General features: G+C 43.7%; 1 protein-coding gene across 1 annotated transcript; it reads right to left on the bottom strand.

Annotated features, from left to right (window-relative positions):
- Positions 1–608: 608 nt before the first annotated feature.
- Positions 609–12,723, bottom strand: Dynlt2 (dynein light chain Tctex-type 2). Its single transcript, XM_090337601.1, has 4 exons — positions 12,529–12,723; positions 6,606–6,812; positions 2,898–3,056; positions 609–785 (listed from the first exon to the last, which is right to left on the bottom strand). The coding sequence occupies exons 1-4, from the start codon at positions 12,637–12,639 to the stop codon at positions 675–677; spliced, it is 588 nt and encodes a 195-aa protein (XP_090193727.1). The 5' UTR covers positions 12,640–12,723; the 3' UTR covers positions 609–674.
- Positions 12,724–12,917: the final 194 nt, after the last annotated feature.

Here is a 12,917-nt window from a genome sequence, read left to right as displayed (position 1 = left end):
CAGCCGGGGCCCCCTTCTGTCAGATTCTTTGCAAGAGCCTAACACTCAAAAACTTAGCCTCTTGAGTTACCTGGTTCTAGAATTCTCATCGGGGGTCTGTCTCTAGATCTTATGAGTCCGAAGCTGACTTCCACTGTGCTCCCCGTCAATGTGGAAAACCCTGCTCAGGAGCAGCTTCAAGCTAATTGGCGATAGCACCCATACATGCTTGTCCTTAAAGCAAGATGAGAGGAGACGGAAGAACTAGAAATTTCAAGATTCTGAGCTTGACCTATACTTAGAAAGGGGTTACCTTTAGACCTACAGGTAGATGTGGAAAAGGCTAAGAGCTGGGAAAATAGGAGGCATATTCAAGCCCATCAATAATTTCAATTTGGCCTGAGAATAAATTAAAAGGTGGATTCGCAGAGTTAAGGAAGAAAGATACAGGGAGATGATGTGAATTCATGAAGAAAACAGAGATCTAAAGTTAAGCCTTTGGTTTGAATATACCTAGCAAGCTCAAAGCCCTCTGAGTCCAGACCCAGAACCACAAAAAGGGGAAGGGAGGGAAAAAGAACTGCTTCACTTGTAGATAAGACTATAGTTAATCCTATCAACAAAGCTCAAAGAGTTATTAATATGCTTTATTTCTGAAAAGTTGGGCTGTGAACACTCTAAATATGGGTAAGGAGCTATTCACAGTAAAGAGCAAATACCAACGCCAGTGCCACGTATGTTTCTGTTTCATGTTTAGCTTGTACCCAGCTGTCCCAGGCCACATCCCAGATCCACCTGCTGGCAATCTGTGAGAACAATGTTTCAAAGACAACTTTGAATTAAACGTGTTGGCAAGATACTCAACATTCACACAAATGGATTTGTTATGTAACTGTCTCAGAAAGGTGCAGGCAGGAATTCATTGTCCAATTGTCCCTTTCATAAGAAGGCTCGGGAGGTGTGCTGCCTGGTCTTCCTTGTTGGCTGGGAGCTGTCTGCCATCACATTTTGTTTCCTGGGTACATCTGGGCCTTATAATAGGGTCTAGTAGCTCCATCTACAGAACTATTCTGCTGTACTATAGATTCTACGGGATTCTTTGCACCCTTGAATGCTCTTTAGCCAAAAGTTAATTAGGACTTTGTCTTATACAAATGGAATTAATTACACAAACAGGCAATGCTACCACTTTGCTTGCAAAAGCCATACAGGATCTAAATATAGCTCTGCTAATCTGTGGTGGATCTAAAATGCTCACATACTTTATGGCTTCTCCTAGTAAAAGGCTGGCTGTTTCCTCACCCCTTGGGTATGAATTGGCTTTATAGCTTTCTCAGACCAACAGAACATGAAAATGTGCAAGTTTCAAGCAAAGTCATCCAGGGTCTTGCAACATCTAATCTCCTTCATGAAACACTGTGCTAAAACCTCCACATAAGGAAATCCACTCAATCCAAGAGACAATGATGTTGCACTTGCAGGAAAACAAGTGCCCCAGCAAGATCCACTGTCAGACTTGGGTGGGGCCTAGACCTCCAGGACCATCTAAATCATACCATTCTGTTAGCACACTCGCTCCATACTGTCAGCTTCCCTAGCTGAGAGTAGCACCGATATGTGCTAATAATCCAACACACCAAGTTCATCCCTGCCTTCACACTTTGCATATCAACTGTTCTCTTGCCTCTTGATCAGAGAGCTCACTCACAATCTAGACACCTGCCCTTCCCTTCTGTGGGTATTCCCAAGTAGCTATTCTGACATTCAGTTGTATCACTGATTCTCCCTAGGGCACCTAATCATCACCTAGAACTTTCTTGTAATAAGTATCTGAGGAGATGGGGTAGAACTTTTCTCTGGCAGACAAGCCTGCTGGTGTTGCTGACTCTGATATCACCAGCACCCTGTGCCTTCTCAAATCCTCCCCGTTTGCTTATATAGGCAGGCCTCTTTCCATGAAGCCTCCGAATACTAAAAAAGTTTTAGTACTACCATTTATTCGCCATCAACTCCCTAAATACTTACTTGACCTTAATGGTTTCTCTATCTATCTATCTAATAATGAACATTATCTTTACATGTACATATAACATTTAAATTTTTCATTTGCTGGTTGGGGCTTGAACTTGGGGCCTGGGTGCTGTTTCTGATCTTCTGTCTTTGCTCAAGGCTAGAGATCTACCACTTGAGCCGTGGCTCTACCTCCAGTTTTTCAGTGGTTAATTGGAGATGAGTCTCATGGATTTTCCTGCACGTGCTTCTTTGAAACCTTAATCCTCAGGTCTCATCCTCATGAGTGCTGAGGATACAGGTGTGAACCACCAGTGCCCCACTAGCATACAATTATTATAGTAACATTCATTTTTAATAACCTCCCGTATTTATTGAGAACTCTCAACTAGCACCTACTTAAGGATTCCAACACATAAAATCTAGTCATCACAATACCTACAGGTTTTATTGTCTCTACTTCAGTGATGAAAAGGTCACATGCCAAGGCCACAGCTCACGACTCTCCTATATCCTTCCTGGGCTCGTATCAGCCAATGACCATTTCCTTTCCTTTCCTTACACTCTAAACATGGCTGTTTTATTTCCCTGACTCAACACTTCTTGAGACTCATGGTTCATGTCTTAGGGTTCCTTGTGTGCTCCTCAGTACCTGACATACATTTGTGCCCCATTAAAACTGACAGGTTAACTATAAAATTTAATGTGTTACTATGAAAGTGCTATTTCCAGGCTAGTCTTTTTCAAGGAATTTACAATAAATTAGAACAACTTTAGCAAAATGATCCTTGTGTGGAGAGGCTCTTCTAGAGCCTCATGTACTCTGTCATCAGCAGCCTAACCTCAGATGGCTAGGGAGGACATACATGCAGTTCCAACCAACAGACACTAGCTAACAAGATACTTACGTTGATTGCTTGACCAGTCTTTTGAATAAATAGCACTTTTATAATGAACTTGTAACGGTGGAATCCAAATTCTTTGACTGCTAACAATATTTGGTCTGCCAATTCAAGTGACAAGTGTGAGAAGGCCTTATCATCATATTTGACATCTTTAAGAGTTTCCTTGAAAAAAAAATAGAGAAACTATTTCAATTATCAAGCCAACTATTTTCAACATACAAGTTCAAGTACATAGAACACAGGTATCTAAATGATCCATATAGTCCTTGAAATATATTCCTGAAAAGCATCACTAAATAAATATTATACTTATCATTTTGTGTTAATAACAAATTTGAAGATATTGGTTTTCTAAATTATATTCAGTTGCCTTCTGTTATCTGTACTTATGCTGTAAGTTTCTGTTTTCTAGATTACTTTGCCAAACAGTTACTAGGGAGATACAAGGCTCTTCTGGAAATATGTGGTAAAAAAAATGCTCTATTTATGTATTTGTTAACTTTAGATCTGGGTTTTCCTAAAACAGGCATTATTTGGACCCACCAGCCTTACATTATTGTTGTTGTCTACCCCAGTCTGCTTGAATTAAAGCCTACTTCTTTTTTTATCCTCTGTCTATGGTCTCTCACTCCATTGGAAGTGCAAAGAAATCTAAGACTTTTAATAATGTTCATTAATAAAGTAATGTATAGCTTAGAGAAATAGATGTGTCCCACAAGCCATAATGCATAAATCTTCTTGCATGTAGATTTTCTTGCATGCATATATAAAATCATAATGAAACTCCTTTGCACACTAACATTTGCTAATAAAAATGGTGTGTGGGGGGTGGGGGAAAGGTGATAAGTGCCATTGCTATCTGGCTTGTGCAGAAGACAGCTGGTCTTGGAGAATGTCTGTAAGCTTAACAAAATAACTCTAATTGCAACTACTGAACCATGTGCTTTCATAGCTTGAGAATATTAGCCCTTCTGGTGCCTGCTGTGCAGCCACCGACCAACAGTTGCTATTTCCTCAGACCTACCTATAAGATCCACCAAAAGCAGTTTGCTCTCAGCTGGCAAAGCCACTAATAGACTCTGTCATTTCTTTTTTTTTTTTTTTTTTTTTTTGCCAGTCCTGGGCTTGAGCTCAGGGCCTGGGCACTGTCCTTGGACTTTCTCAAGGCTAGAGCTCTACCACTTGAGCCTCAGCACCACTTCCGGCTTTTTTCTATGTATGTGGTACCAAGGAATTGAACCCGGGTCTTCGTGCATGCTAGGCAAGCACTCTACCACTAGGCCAAACTCCCAGCCCCCAGACTCTGTCATTTCTAAGGAGAATATCAACTATCAGTCCCATCAGAATTTACAAGGGTTTTGTCTTCCCTTTAAGAATATGAGGTATCACATTGGTCCATTACACTGATAACAGTATGTACCAAGGTGGTTGCAGTAGGCCCAGATTTCTGCAAGCTGCTCTGCCTGTTAGGCCATATGACCCAAATGTTTATTGGTGCTTGAAGTGTGGCAAACAGAGATGCTATTTGGAGTCTTTGGGAAGCTTTCAGGAATTTGGAAACAGCCTTTGCCAGCATTTGCAGTTAGCTATTCAACTTTAGAGAAACAGCTTTTGGCCTGCTGCTGGGCCTTTGGAAAGACTGAATGCTTGTCCATCGGCCACCGAATGACCACATGTCCTTCCCACCATGAACTGGGTGTAATATAACCCACTAGAAAACTTGTTCTACTTGTCTGAAGATCTTAGTTTGAGAGGGAAGGCTGTTTTTACCGGGAGATATAAATGGTTCCTCTGAATTGGAAGATAACTCTGACCTGGCACCTGAGCCCTACATGCCTCTGAGCCAAAGGCAAGGAAGCGAGTTACTTCATTGAAACTGGCTAAGTTATTGAAAGGGGTGACTGATCGTGATCACTAAGGAAAATTAAACTATCCCTCTACAATGGAGATGACAAGGAGTATACTGGTAAAGAGGATCTTTTGGTCTGTTATCAGTATTACCATGCCAATAATCATTCCTGATTGTGGAAAACTACAACAGTCCAATTCATATAGAACTATGAGTGATTCAGGTCCTTAAGGACTGAACCCTGAATCACCCTGTGAAGACCCATGGGCTTACTGAAGGCAGACAGGAACAAGAAGATAGCTACAAACACACCTACAGTAACTGCTGCAAGAATGAAGACTGTTACTGTTATGAGTGATTCCTCCTTCTATAAATGTGTGTACATACACCATATGTGAATGCATTTGGTTTCTTCTCCATCATTCTTCCTTTCATGTAGTATACAATATATACTTTTCTTGGTATTATCATTAATTCCACACCATAGTGTTTATGTTACAGTATACCAAAGAGTACCCATCATTCTAGAACATTTCCAGTTCTTTTAGAGAAGTGATTGGTACATTTCCAGTTGTAAACATGTATTATTTTTTTTTGCCAGTACAGGGGTTTGAACTTAGGGCCTGAGCACTGTCCTTGGGCTTTCTCAGGCTAGAGCTGTACAACTTGAGCCACACCACCACTTTCAGCTTTTTTCTATGTATATGGTACAGAGGAATGGAACCTGGGTCTTTGTGCATGCTAGGTGAACACTCTACCACTAGGCCAAACTCCCAGCCCTGTTGTGTTTAATATGGTTGTGTGTGTGTGTGTGTGTGTGTGTGTGTGTGTGTGTGTACACATGCACAAGTGACAGTCCTGGGGCTTGAACTCAGGACCTAGGCACTGTCCCTGAGCTTTTTAGGGTCACGGCTAGTGCTCTACGACTTGCACCACAGCTCCATTGCTGGCTTTTTGGTAGTTGATTGGAGATAAGAGTCTCATGGACTTTACTGCTTGTGCTGTCTTCAAACCTCTTGTGTAGCTAGGATTACCAGCACCCTGCTGACTTATCATTTTCAGGGAGATTAGTACGTATGACCATATGACGAGGAATGGGATTTGCAATAATTTAAGAAAAAAATTTTTTTGTCAGTTGGGGGGCTTGAGCAATGGCCACTCGAGCCACAGAGCCACTTCTGGTTTTCTGGAGGTAAGAGTCTGATGGACTTTTCATACATAGGCTGGCTTTGAACTGTGATTCTCAGATCTCAACCTCTTGAGTAGCTCAGATTACAGGCGTGAGCCACAAGCACCAGGCACAATCATTTTATGTATCATCTTGACTGAGATACGCTGCAATACCTAGAAAAATACTATGCACAGTTGTGCCTGTGAAGGGATTTACAGAAGAAATGAGTAAACATATAGGTGAAACCCTTCTAAAGATCACCTTCACCAGCTGAGTAGGCACTGTGTATCAGTTGATAGTCAATAAGACATCAAGGTGTGGGAAGGGTAAATTTTCTCTTTACGCTAGGACACCTATCTTCTTCTGCATTGAGCGCTGGAGTTTCTTGGGCCTATAGACTGAGACAAGTACTTCACCAGCTCTTTCGGTTCTCAGGACTAAATAACATCACTAGCTTTCCTAGGTCTCCAACTTGCATACAGATTGTATAGCACACTGTAGGATCATTTCAGCTGTACCACTACATGAGCCAATTCCTATGATTTTGCCATGTATACTATATATGTATATTATATTGTATTATTTCATATATAGTCATGTATATAGCATACACGGGTACACACACGTACACTTATCGCTCGTATTCCTTGGCTCTAGTCTGGCAATGCAACATACCCAGCTACCAACCTACCGTTAGTATCTGTTGGATTTTAATTTCTACTGAATGAGCTTGGAATTTCTTCATTGGCTCCATTCTATATGAATTAGAAAACTTTAACTTTGCCAGGGCACTCTTCCATTCTTTACCTATGTCAGCAATTGAGTCATCAAATGGCGGCTCCACATATTGAACGTCATGAACAGAGTCTCTCAGCCTTTCTCTTAAGATCTGTGCATACTGAAGGAGAAAGGTTGCATTTTAAGTTATAAAATGAAACTTCAGTTTTAAGCATCCTGATAAGAGTGGATGCAGAGCTGGCACAAACCCTGTCAATCAGTTATAAGAGATTTACATGAAATGCAGGCACTGATTTTAGTAAGAGATATACACACATATAATATGAAAATTTGGGTGGACTGGGTTCTGGTGGCTCACACCAATAATTCTAGCTACTAGGTTAGGCCGAGATCTGAGGATCAAGGTTTGAAGTCAGCCTGGGCAGAGTCCAACTAAGAGTCCCCAAGACTGTTATCTCCAATTAACTACTCCCCCAAAAGCCTGCATTACAGTTGCAGCCTAGGGCCTCAGCTCAAGCCACAGAACTGGCACAAAAAAAGCTATGTGGACATATTTTAGTTTGGGGTTTTTTTTTTGGTCAGTCATGGGAATTTAACTCTGGGCCTGGGCACTGTCCCTGAACTCTTCAGCTCAAGGCTATGTCCCTACCCCTTGAGCCACAGCACCACTTCTGGAGCCACGGTGACACTTCTAGTGTGGACATATTTTAAAGATTCACAGAACATCCAAAAGAACTCGTAACAAGTATGGTTTCCAAAGTGGCAATGAAATGGCCAAGGCATAGGAATATAAAGACAAACAACATCATTAAAAGTATAAAAAATATATTGTTATTGTCGTTAAAAATCATTTCTTTAACATTTAAACATTTATCTTTAAATCAGTAATAGAATTATTTAGGCAACAAATTCATAAGTGTAAGTTAAAAAAATAACAAAAATGCATTGATTTGTTATATATACATATCAGTATATCCTTTGAAAATGTAATATTGTGTGCATGCATAAAAAATGCTGACTTAGAACCTAGTACTTTCTAGATCAATTTTCACTCTTATTCCAGAGAGTAAAGGAGAAATGTCTTTTGCCATTGGGTATTATGTATTGCTATGAAATTTTCATATATGGGTCTTATGTTGTGGTGGTGTCTATTCCTGGTTTGCTGATCATTTTAATTATGAATTTGAATTTTGTCAAGGACTTTTTCATAATCAATGGAGATGATCTTGTGTCTAATTGCTTTGTTTTGTTTCTCTACAGTATCACATTGGTAGATTTAAATCATTCTTGCATTCCAGGACAATATCATTTGGTCATGATATATTTTTGGTGCCAGTACTGGAGCTTTAACTCGGGGCCTTGTGTTCTCCTTACTTTTTCAATTAAGGAAGGTGCTCTACCACTTGCGCCATGTATCCACTTTTGGATTTTTGCTGATTAATTGGAGATATGTAATTAATTGGGGATTTTTCTGCCTAGACTGGCTTTGACTTACAATTCTCAAATCTTAGCCTCCTAAGCAACTAGGGTTACAGATGTGAGTGATTGACCCCTGGCTTAGTCCTTCAAATATAACATGGAATGCTAGCACTATGTTAAGAAATTTTGTTAATATTCATACTGCATATTGGTCTACAGTTCTCTTGTAGTGTCACTGTCTGGCCTTGGTATCAGGGTCATGCTGACTTGCTTCTGTCTCTATCTCCTGAAAAACAAGAATACACAATTGGTACTTTTTTTCCTTCAATATTTGGCAAACTTTACTAGTGAACCAATTGTATCTGTTGCTTCCTGTTTTTTATTTAATTATTTAATTCAGTTGAAAAGAAACAGGCACTTTAAGAATTCTGTATCTTGGGGCCAGGAGTTTGGCCTAGTGGTAGAGTGCTTGCCTAGCATACACAAAAACCCAGGTCGATTCCTTGGTACCACATACATTGAAAAAAGCTGGAAGTGGTGCTGAGGCTAAGCCTTGAGAAAGTCCAAGGACAGTGCTCAGGCCCTGAGCCCAAGCCCAGAACTGGCAAAAAAGAAAAAAAAAAAGAAAAGAATTCTGTATTTTTTTTTCCAGTCCTGGGCTTAAGCTCAGGGCCTGAGCACTGTCCTTGGATTTTTCTCAAGGCTAGAGCTCTACCACTTGAGCCTCAGCACCACTTCCGGCTTTTTCTAAGTATGTAGTACCAAAGAATCGAACCCAGGTCTTTGTGCAGTGTCCAGGCTGGCTTTTTTGTTAAGACTAATGGTTATGAGTTATGCCACACCTTTCTCTTCTCCTAATGTATGTGCATATGTTTAATGAGATAAACTTCCCTCTAAGAACCCCTTTTGCTTATTTTAAATGTTTTTAGTGGTACTGGAATGTAAACTCAGAACCTTACACTTGCTAGGCAAACACTCTACCATCTGTTCCAACTCCTCAGTCCACTGGCTTCTATGTATGAGGTACCAAGGAATCAGACTCAGGTCTTCGTGCATGCTGGGCAAGCACTCTACCACTAGGCCAAACAGTAAGCCTAATTTGGATTTCAACTTCCTATAAAATTAAGTGACAGCCCACCAAAACTCCATTCAAGCCAGGGCGGGGGGAGTGCCTCACACCTGTAATCCTAGCTACGCAGGAGGCTTAGATCTGAGGATCACAGTTCAAAGCCAGCCCAGGCAATACAAAGCTGAAAGATTCTAATCTCCAATTAATCACTGGAAAATGGGAAGTGGCTCAAGGGTAGGGCAGTAGCCTTAGCCTTGAGTTGAGGAGCTGTGGGAGGCGCCCTGGCCAGAGTTCAAGCCCCATGATCCCCCAAAAAAACAAAAAACAAAACAACAATGACAAAAAATTCCATTCAAAGAATGAATCGTTCTTAAAAATAAAGACATTTGAAATAGGACATTAGAATGAATAAGTCTATACTATTTATCCTGTACCAAAATGTTTCCTACACTCAGAAATACAGAAGACATCGACTACTTGGAAGTTTCAAATGACTAGTGTAGAGTGTTTATTCTGTGAACATTTGTGGGTTACTTTTTCAATTTTCCCAATTACTAGCCTACTCAAATATCTTACCTCCAGGAGCCTGTATTTTCAAGATTGATAACTCAGCACATTCTTATAAGATAAGCCATCTTGGTCCATGTCAGTTCTCGCCTTTATTTTTAGCTTACATGTCTCATTCTGAGTTTACCCTCAATTTTCAAGATCAGACATTTACTAAATAATTTATTCATGTCAATATGCTCTGCAAAAGTACAGAAAATTTTCCCTCCTAATAAAGGACCTGTTGTTACTCAAGACTTTTACACAGCATAGCTTTTATGAACATCTAGTAAGAAGTTCAAGAAATTTAGTTTTCTATCTGTGTTCTCTTTTTACTAGCTGTGCCAACAAGGCCTGTACTCTTTCATTTTCACTATTCTTTTTTTCCTCTGTAAAACATCAACTGCAAAAAGATAGTGGAACTGATAATGATGCCGAGCTTTTTTTCTTTGTTTTGGGATTCTTATTCTGGAATATTTTGAACTATTTTACTTTTATTTACCTGTTATTTATGTTTTTATTGTATTAGTACTGGGCTCCATGTAGTAAGAATAGCTACATACAAATAGATTCTTGCCCAGTACAGGTAATCAGGACATGGACTTACATACACAGTTTTGTATCTTTGGATTAGTTATATTTTTCAAAGTTTTAGTAAAAGATGTAGAGTTGATTACATTAATGATTTTCACAATATAATCATACAGAAATACTGGTGTTCTATTAGTATCAGACAATTCAATAGAATATTTTCAAACTTTTGGTCGGGTACAGTTTTCAACTATCAAGAGTGCTCAAATCTATCTAGCTCTGAACCTAGCTAGCTAGCCACAGAGAGAGAGGGAGAGAGAGGGGGAGAGAGGAGCGACAGGGAGGGAGTGAGAGAGGAATGAGAGAGGGGGGACAGAGAGAAGGGAGAAGAGAGGGAGGAGGGGAGAGGGGGGTCAAATTATCTACCTGATTTTATTATAGGTAGTTGTACTAAGAAAGTACCTTGCTGGAAGTCAGGTTATGAGTGCAGTCATGGCAGACAATGTCCCCCACTACATGTTGTACCTGGAACACCACGATCGCGTGCTCGGCACACAAGTGCACGTGTTCTGTGAGTCAGGGTGTGAGTGCAATCATGGCAGTCAATGTCCCCCCCGTTACATGTTGTACCTTGAACACCACGACTGCGTGCTCAGCACACATTCTGTGAGTCAGGGTGTGAGTGCAGTGCATGCAGTCAATGTCCTCGGTTACATGGTGTACCTTGAACACCACAACTGCGTGTTCAGCACACAAGTGCACACATTCTGTGAGTCAGGTTACGAGTGCAATCATGGCAGTCAATGTCCCCCGTTATGTGTTGTAAGTTGAACACCATGATCGCGTGCTCAGCACACAAGTGCACGCGTTCTGTGAGTCAGGGTGTGAGTGCAGTGCATGCAGTCAACGTCCCCCGTTACGTGTTGTACCTTGAACACCACGACTGCGTGCTCAGCACACAAGTGCACGCGTTCCGTGAGTCAGGATGTGAGTGCAGTGCATGCAGTCAACGTCCCCCGTTACGTGTTGTACCTTGAACACCACAACTGCGTGCTCAGCACACAAGTGCATGCATTCTGTGAGTCAGGGTGTGAGTGCAGTGCATGCAGTCAACGTCCCGTTATGTGTTGTACCTGAACACCATGACTGCGTGCTCAGCACACAAGTGTACGCGTTCTGTGAGTCAGGGTGTGAGTGCAGTGCATGCAGTCAACGTCCCCCGTTATGTGTTGTACCTGAACACCATGACTGCGTGCTCAGCACACAAGTGCACGCGTTCTGTGAGTCAGGGTGTGAGTGCAGTGCATGCAGTAAATGTCCCCTGTTATGTGTTGTACCTGAACACCATGACTGCGTGCTCAGCACACAAGTGCACGCGTTCTGTGAGTCAGGGTGTGAGTGCAGTGCATGCAGTAAATGTCCCCTGTTATGTGTTGTACCTGAACACCATGACTGCGTGCTCAGCACACAAGTGCACGCGTTTTGTGAGTCAGGGTGTGAGTGCAGTGCATGCAGTCAACGTCCCCTGTTATGTGTTGTACCTTGAACACCACGACTGGGTGCTCAGCACACAAGTACACGCGTTCCGTGAGTCATGATGTGAGTGCAGTGCATGCAGTCAACGTTCCCTGTTATGTGTTGTACCTTGAACACCACGACTGCGTGCTCAGCACACAAGTGCACGCGTTCCGTGAGTCAGGGTGTGAGTGCAGTGCATGCAGTCAATGTCCCCCGTTACATGTTGTACCTTGAACACCACGACTGGGTGCTCAGCACACAAGTACACGCGTTCCGTGAGTCAGGGTGTGAGTGCAGTGCATGCAGTCAACGTCCCCTGTTATGTGTTGTACCTTGAACACCACGACTGCGTGCTCAGCACACAAGTGCACGCGTTCCGTGAGTCAGGGTGTGAGTGCAGTGCATGCAGTCAACGTCCCCCGTTACATGTTGTACCTTGAACACCACGACTGCGTGCTCAGCACACAAGTGCACGCGTTCCGTGAGTCAGGGTGTGAGTGCACGGCGTGCAGTCAACGTCCCCCGTTCCTTGAACACCAGGACCGCGTGCTCTGCTCCGCACCCGCCCGCACCCCCTGCACACACAGGCTGGGCGGGCGCAGTCACACCCCCCGCCGAGTCCATTGGCAAGGAGAGGAGTCTCCGGCGGAGGCGGCGCTGGGGGTCGGCCCGGGGGTCGGCCCGGCGGGGGGGGGTCGTCCTTAGCCGGGAGCTCGGCGGCGCGTCCCGGCGGCGGCGGCCCGGGGTGGAGGAGCCGGGGCGGGAGGCGCGGGCGGGCCGGGGCTTCACTCACGGACTCCTTCTCGAACATGCTGGGCCTCCGGTCTCTTCGGGGAGCGGTGGGAGACGGCTGCTGGGCCGCCTGGCTCACGGCCGGCTTCGTCCCTCGAGGTCGCTTGTCCATCTTGTGCCTTGATCCCGGGCGCCGAGCCTCTGGCCTGAGGACGACCGTCAAACGCCCAGTGCGCCTCAGGAGGCCCGCGCGAGCCGCGCGGCCGGAAGGGGCGGGCCCAGGGCGGGGCCAGCGGGGAGGGGCGGGGCCGGGACGGACCCAGGGGCGGGGCGGGGCCAGCGGGGCGGGGCCGGCACGGGGGCGGGGCCAGATCGGAGAGGGGCGGGCCCAAGGAGCGGGGTGGGGCCAGCAGGATGGGGTGGACCCAGGGGGGCGGGGCGGGCGCGTGC

Source organism: Megascapheus bottae, chromosome 8, assembly GCF_031878675.1.
Source record: "Megascapheus bottae isolate mThoBot1 chromosome 8, mThoBot2.hap1, whole genome shotgun sequence".
In the NCBI taxonomy this organism is placed as follows: domain Eukaryota; kingdom Metazoa; phylum Chordata; class Mammalia; order Rodentia; family Geomyidae; genus Megascapheus; species Megascapheus bottae.
The sequence above is the reverse complement of the archived record's forward strand: the minus strand, read 5'-3'. Positions and strand labels throughout refer to the sequence as shown.

Bases quoted from the DNA above. Each gene is read 5' to 3' on its own strand.
- Dynlt2 (XM_090337601.1), bottom strand. From the start codon at position 12,639: ATGGACAAGCGACCTCGAGGGACGAAGCCGGCCGTGAGCCAGGCGGCC. The intron at 3,057-6,605 runs GTAGGTTGGTAG...TTTTTTTTCAAG, and splicing joins AAATCCAACAGATACTAACG to GAAACTCTTAAAGATGTCAA. The intron at 786-2,897 runs GTAAGTATCTTG...TTGTTCTCACAG, and splicing joins AGACTGGTCAAGCAATCAAC to ATTGCCAGCAGGTGGATCTG.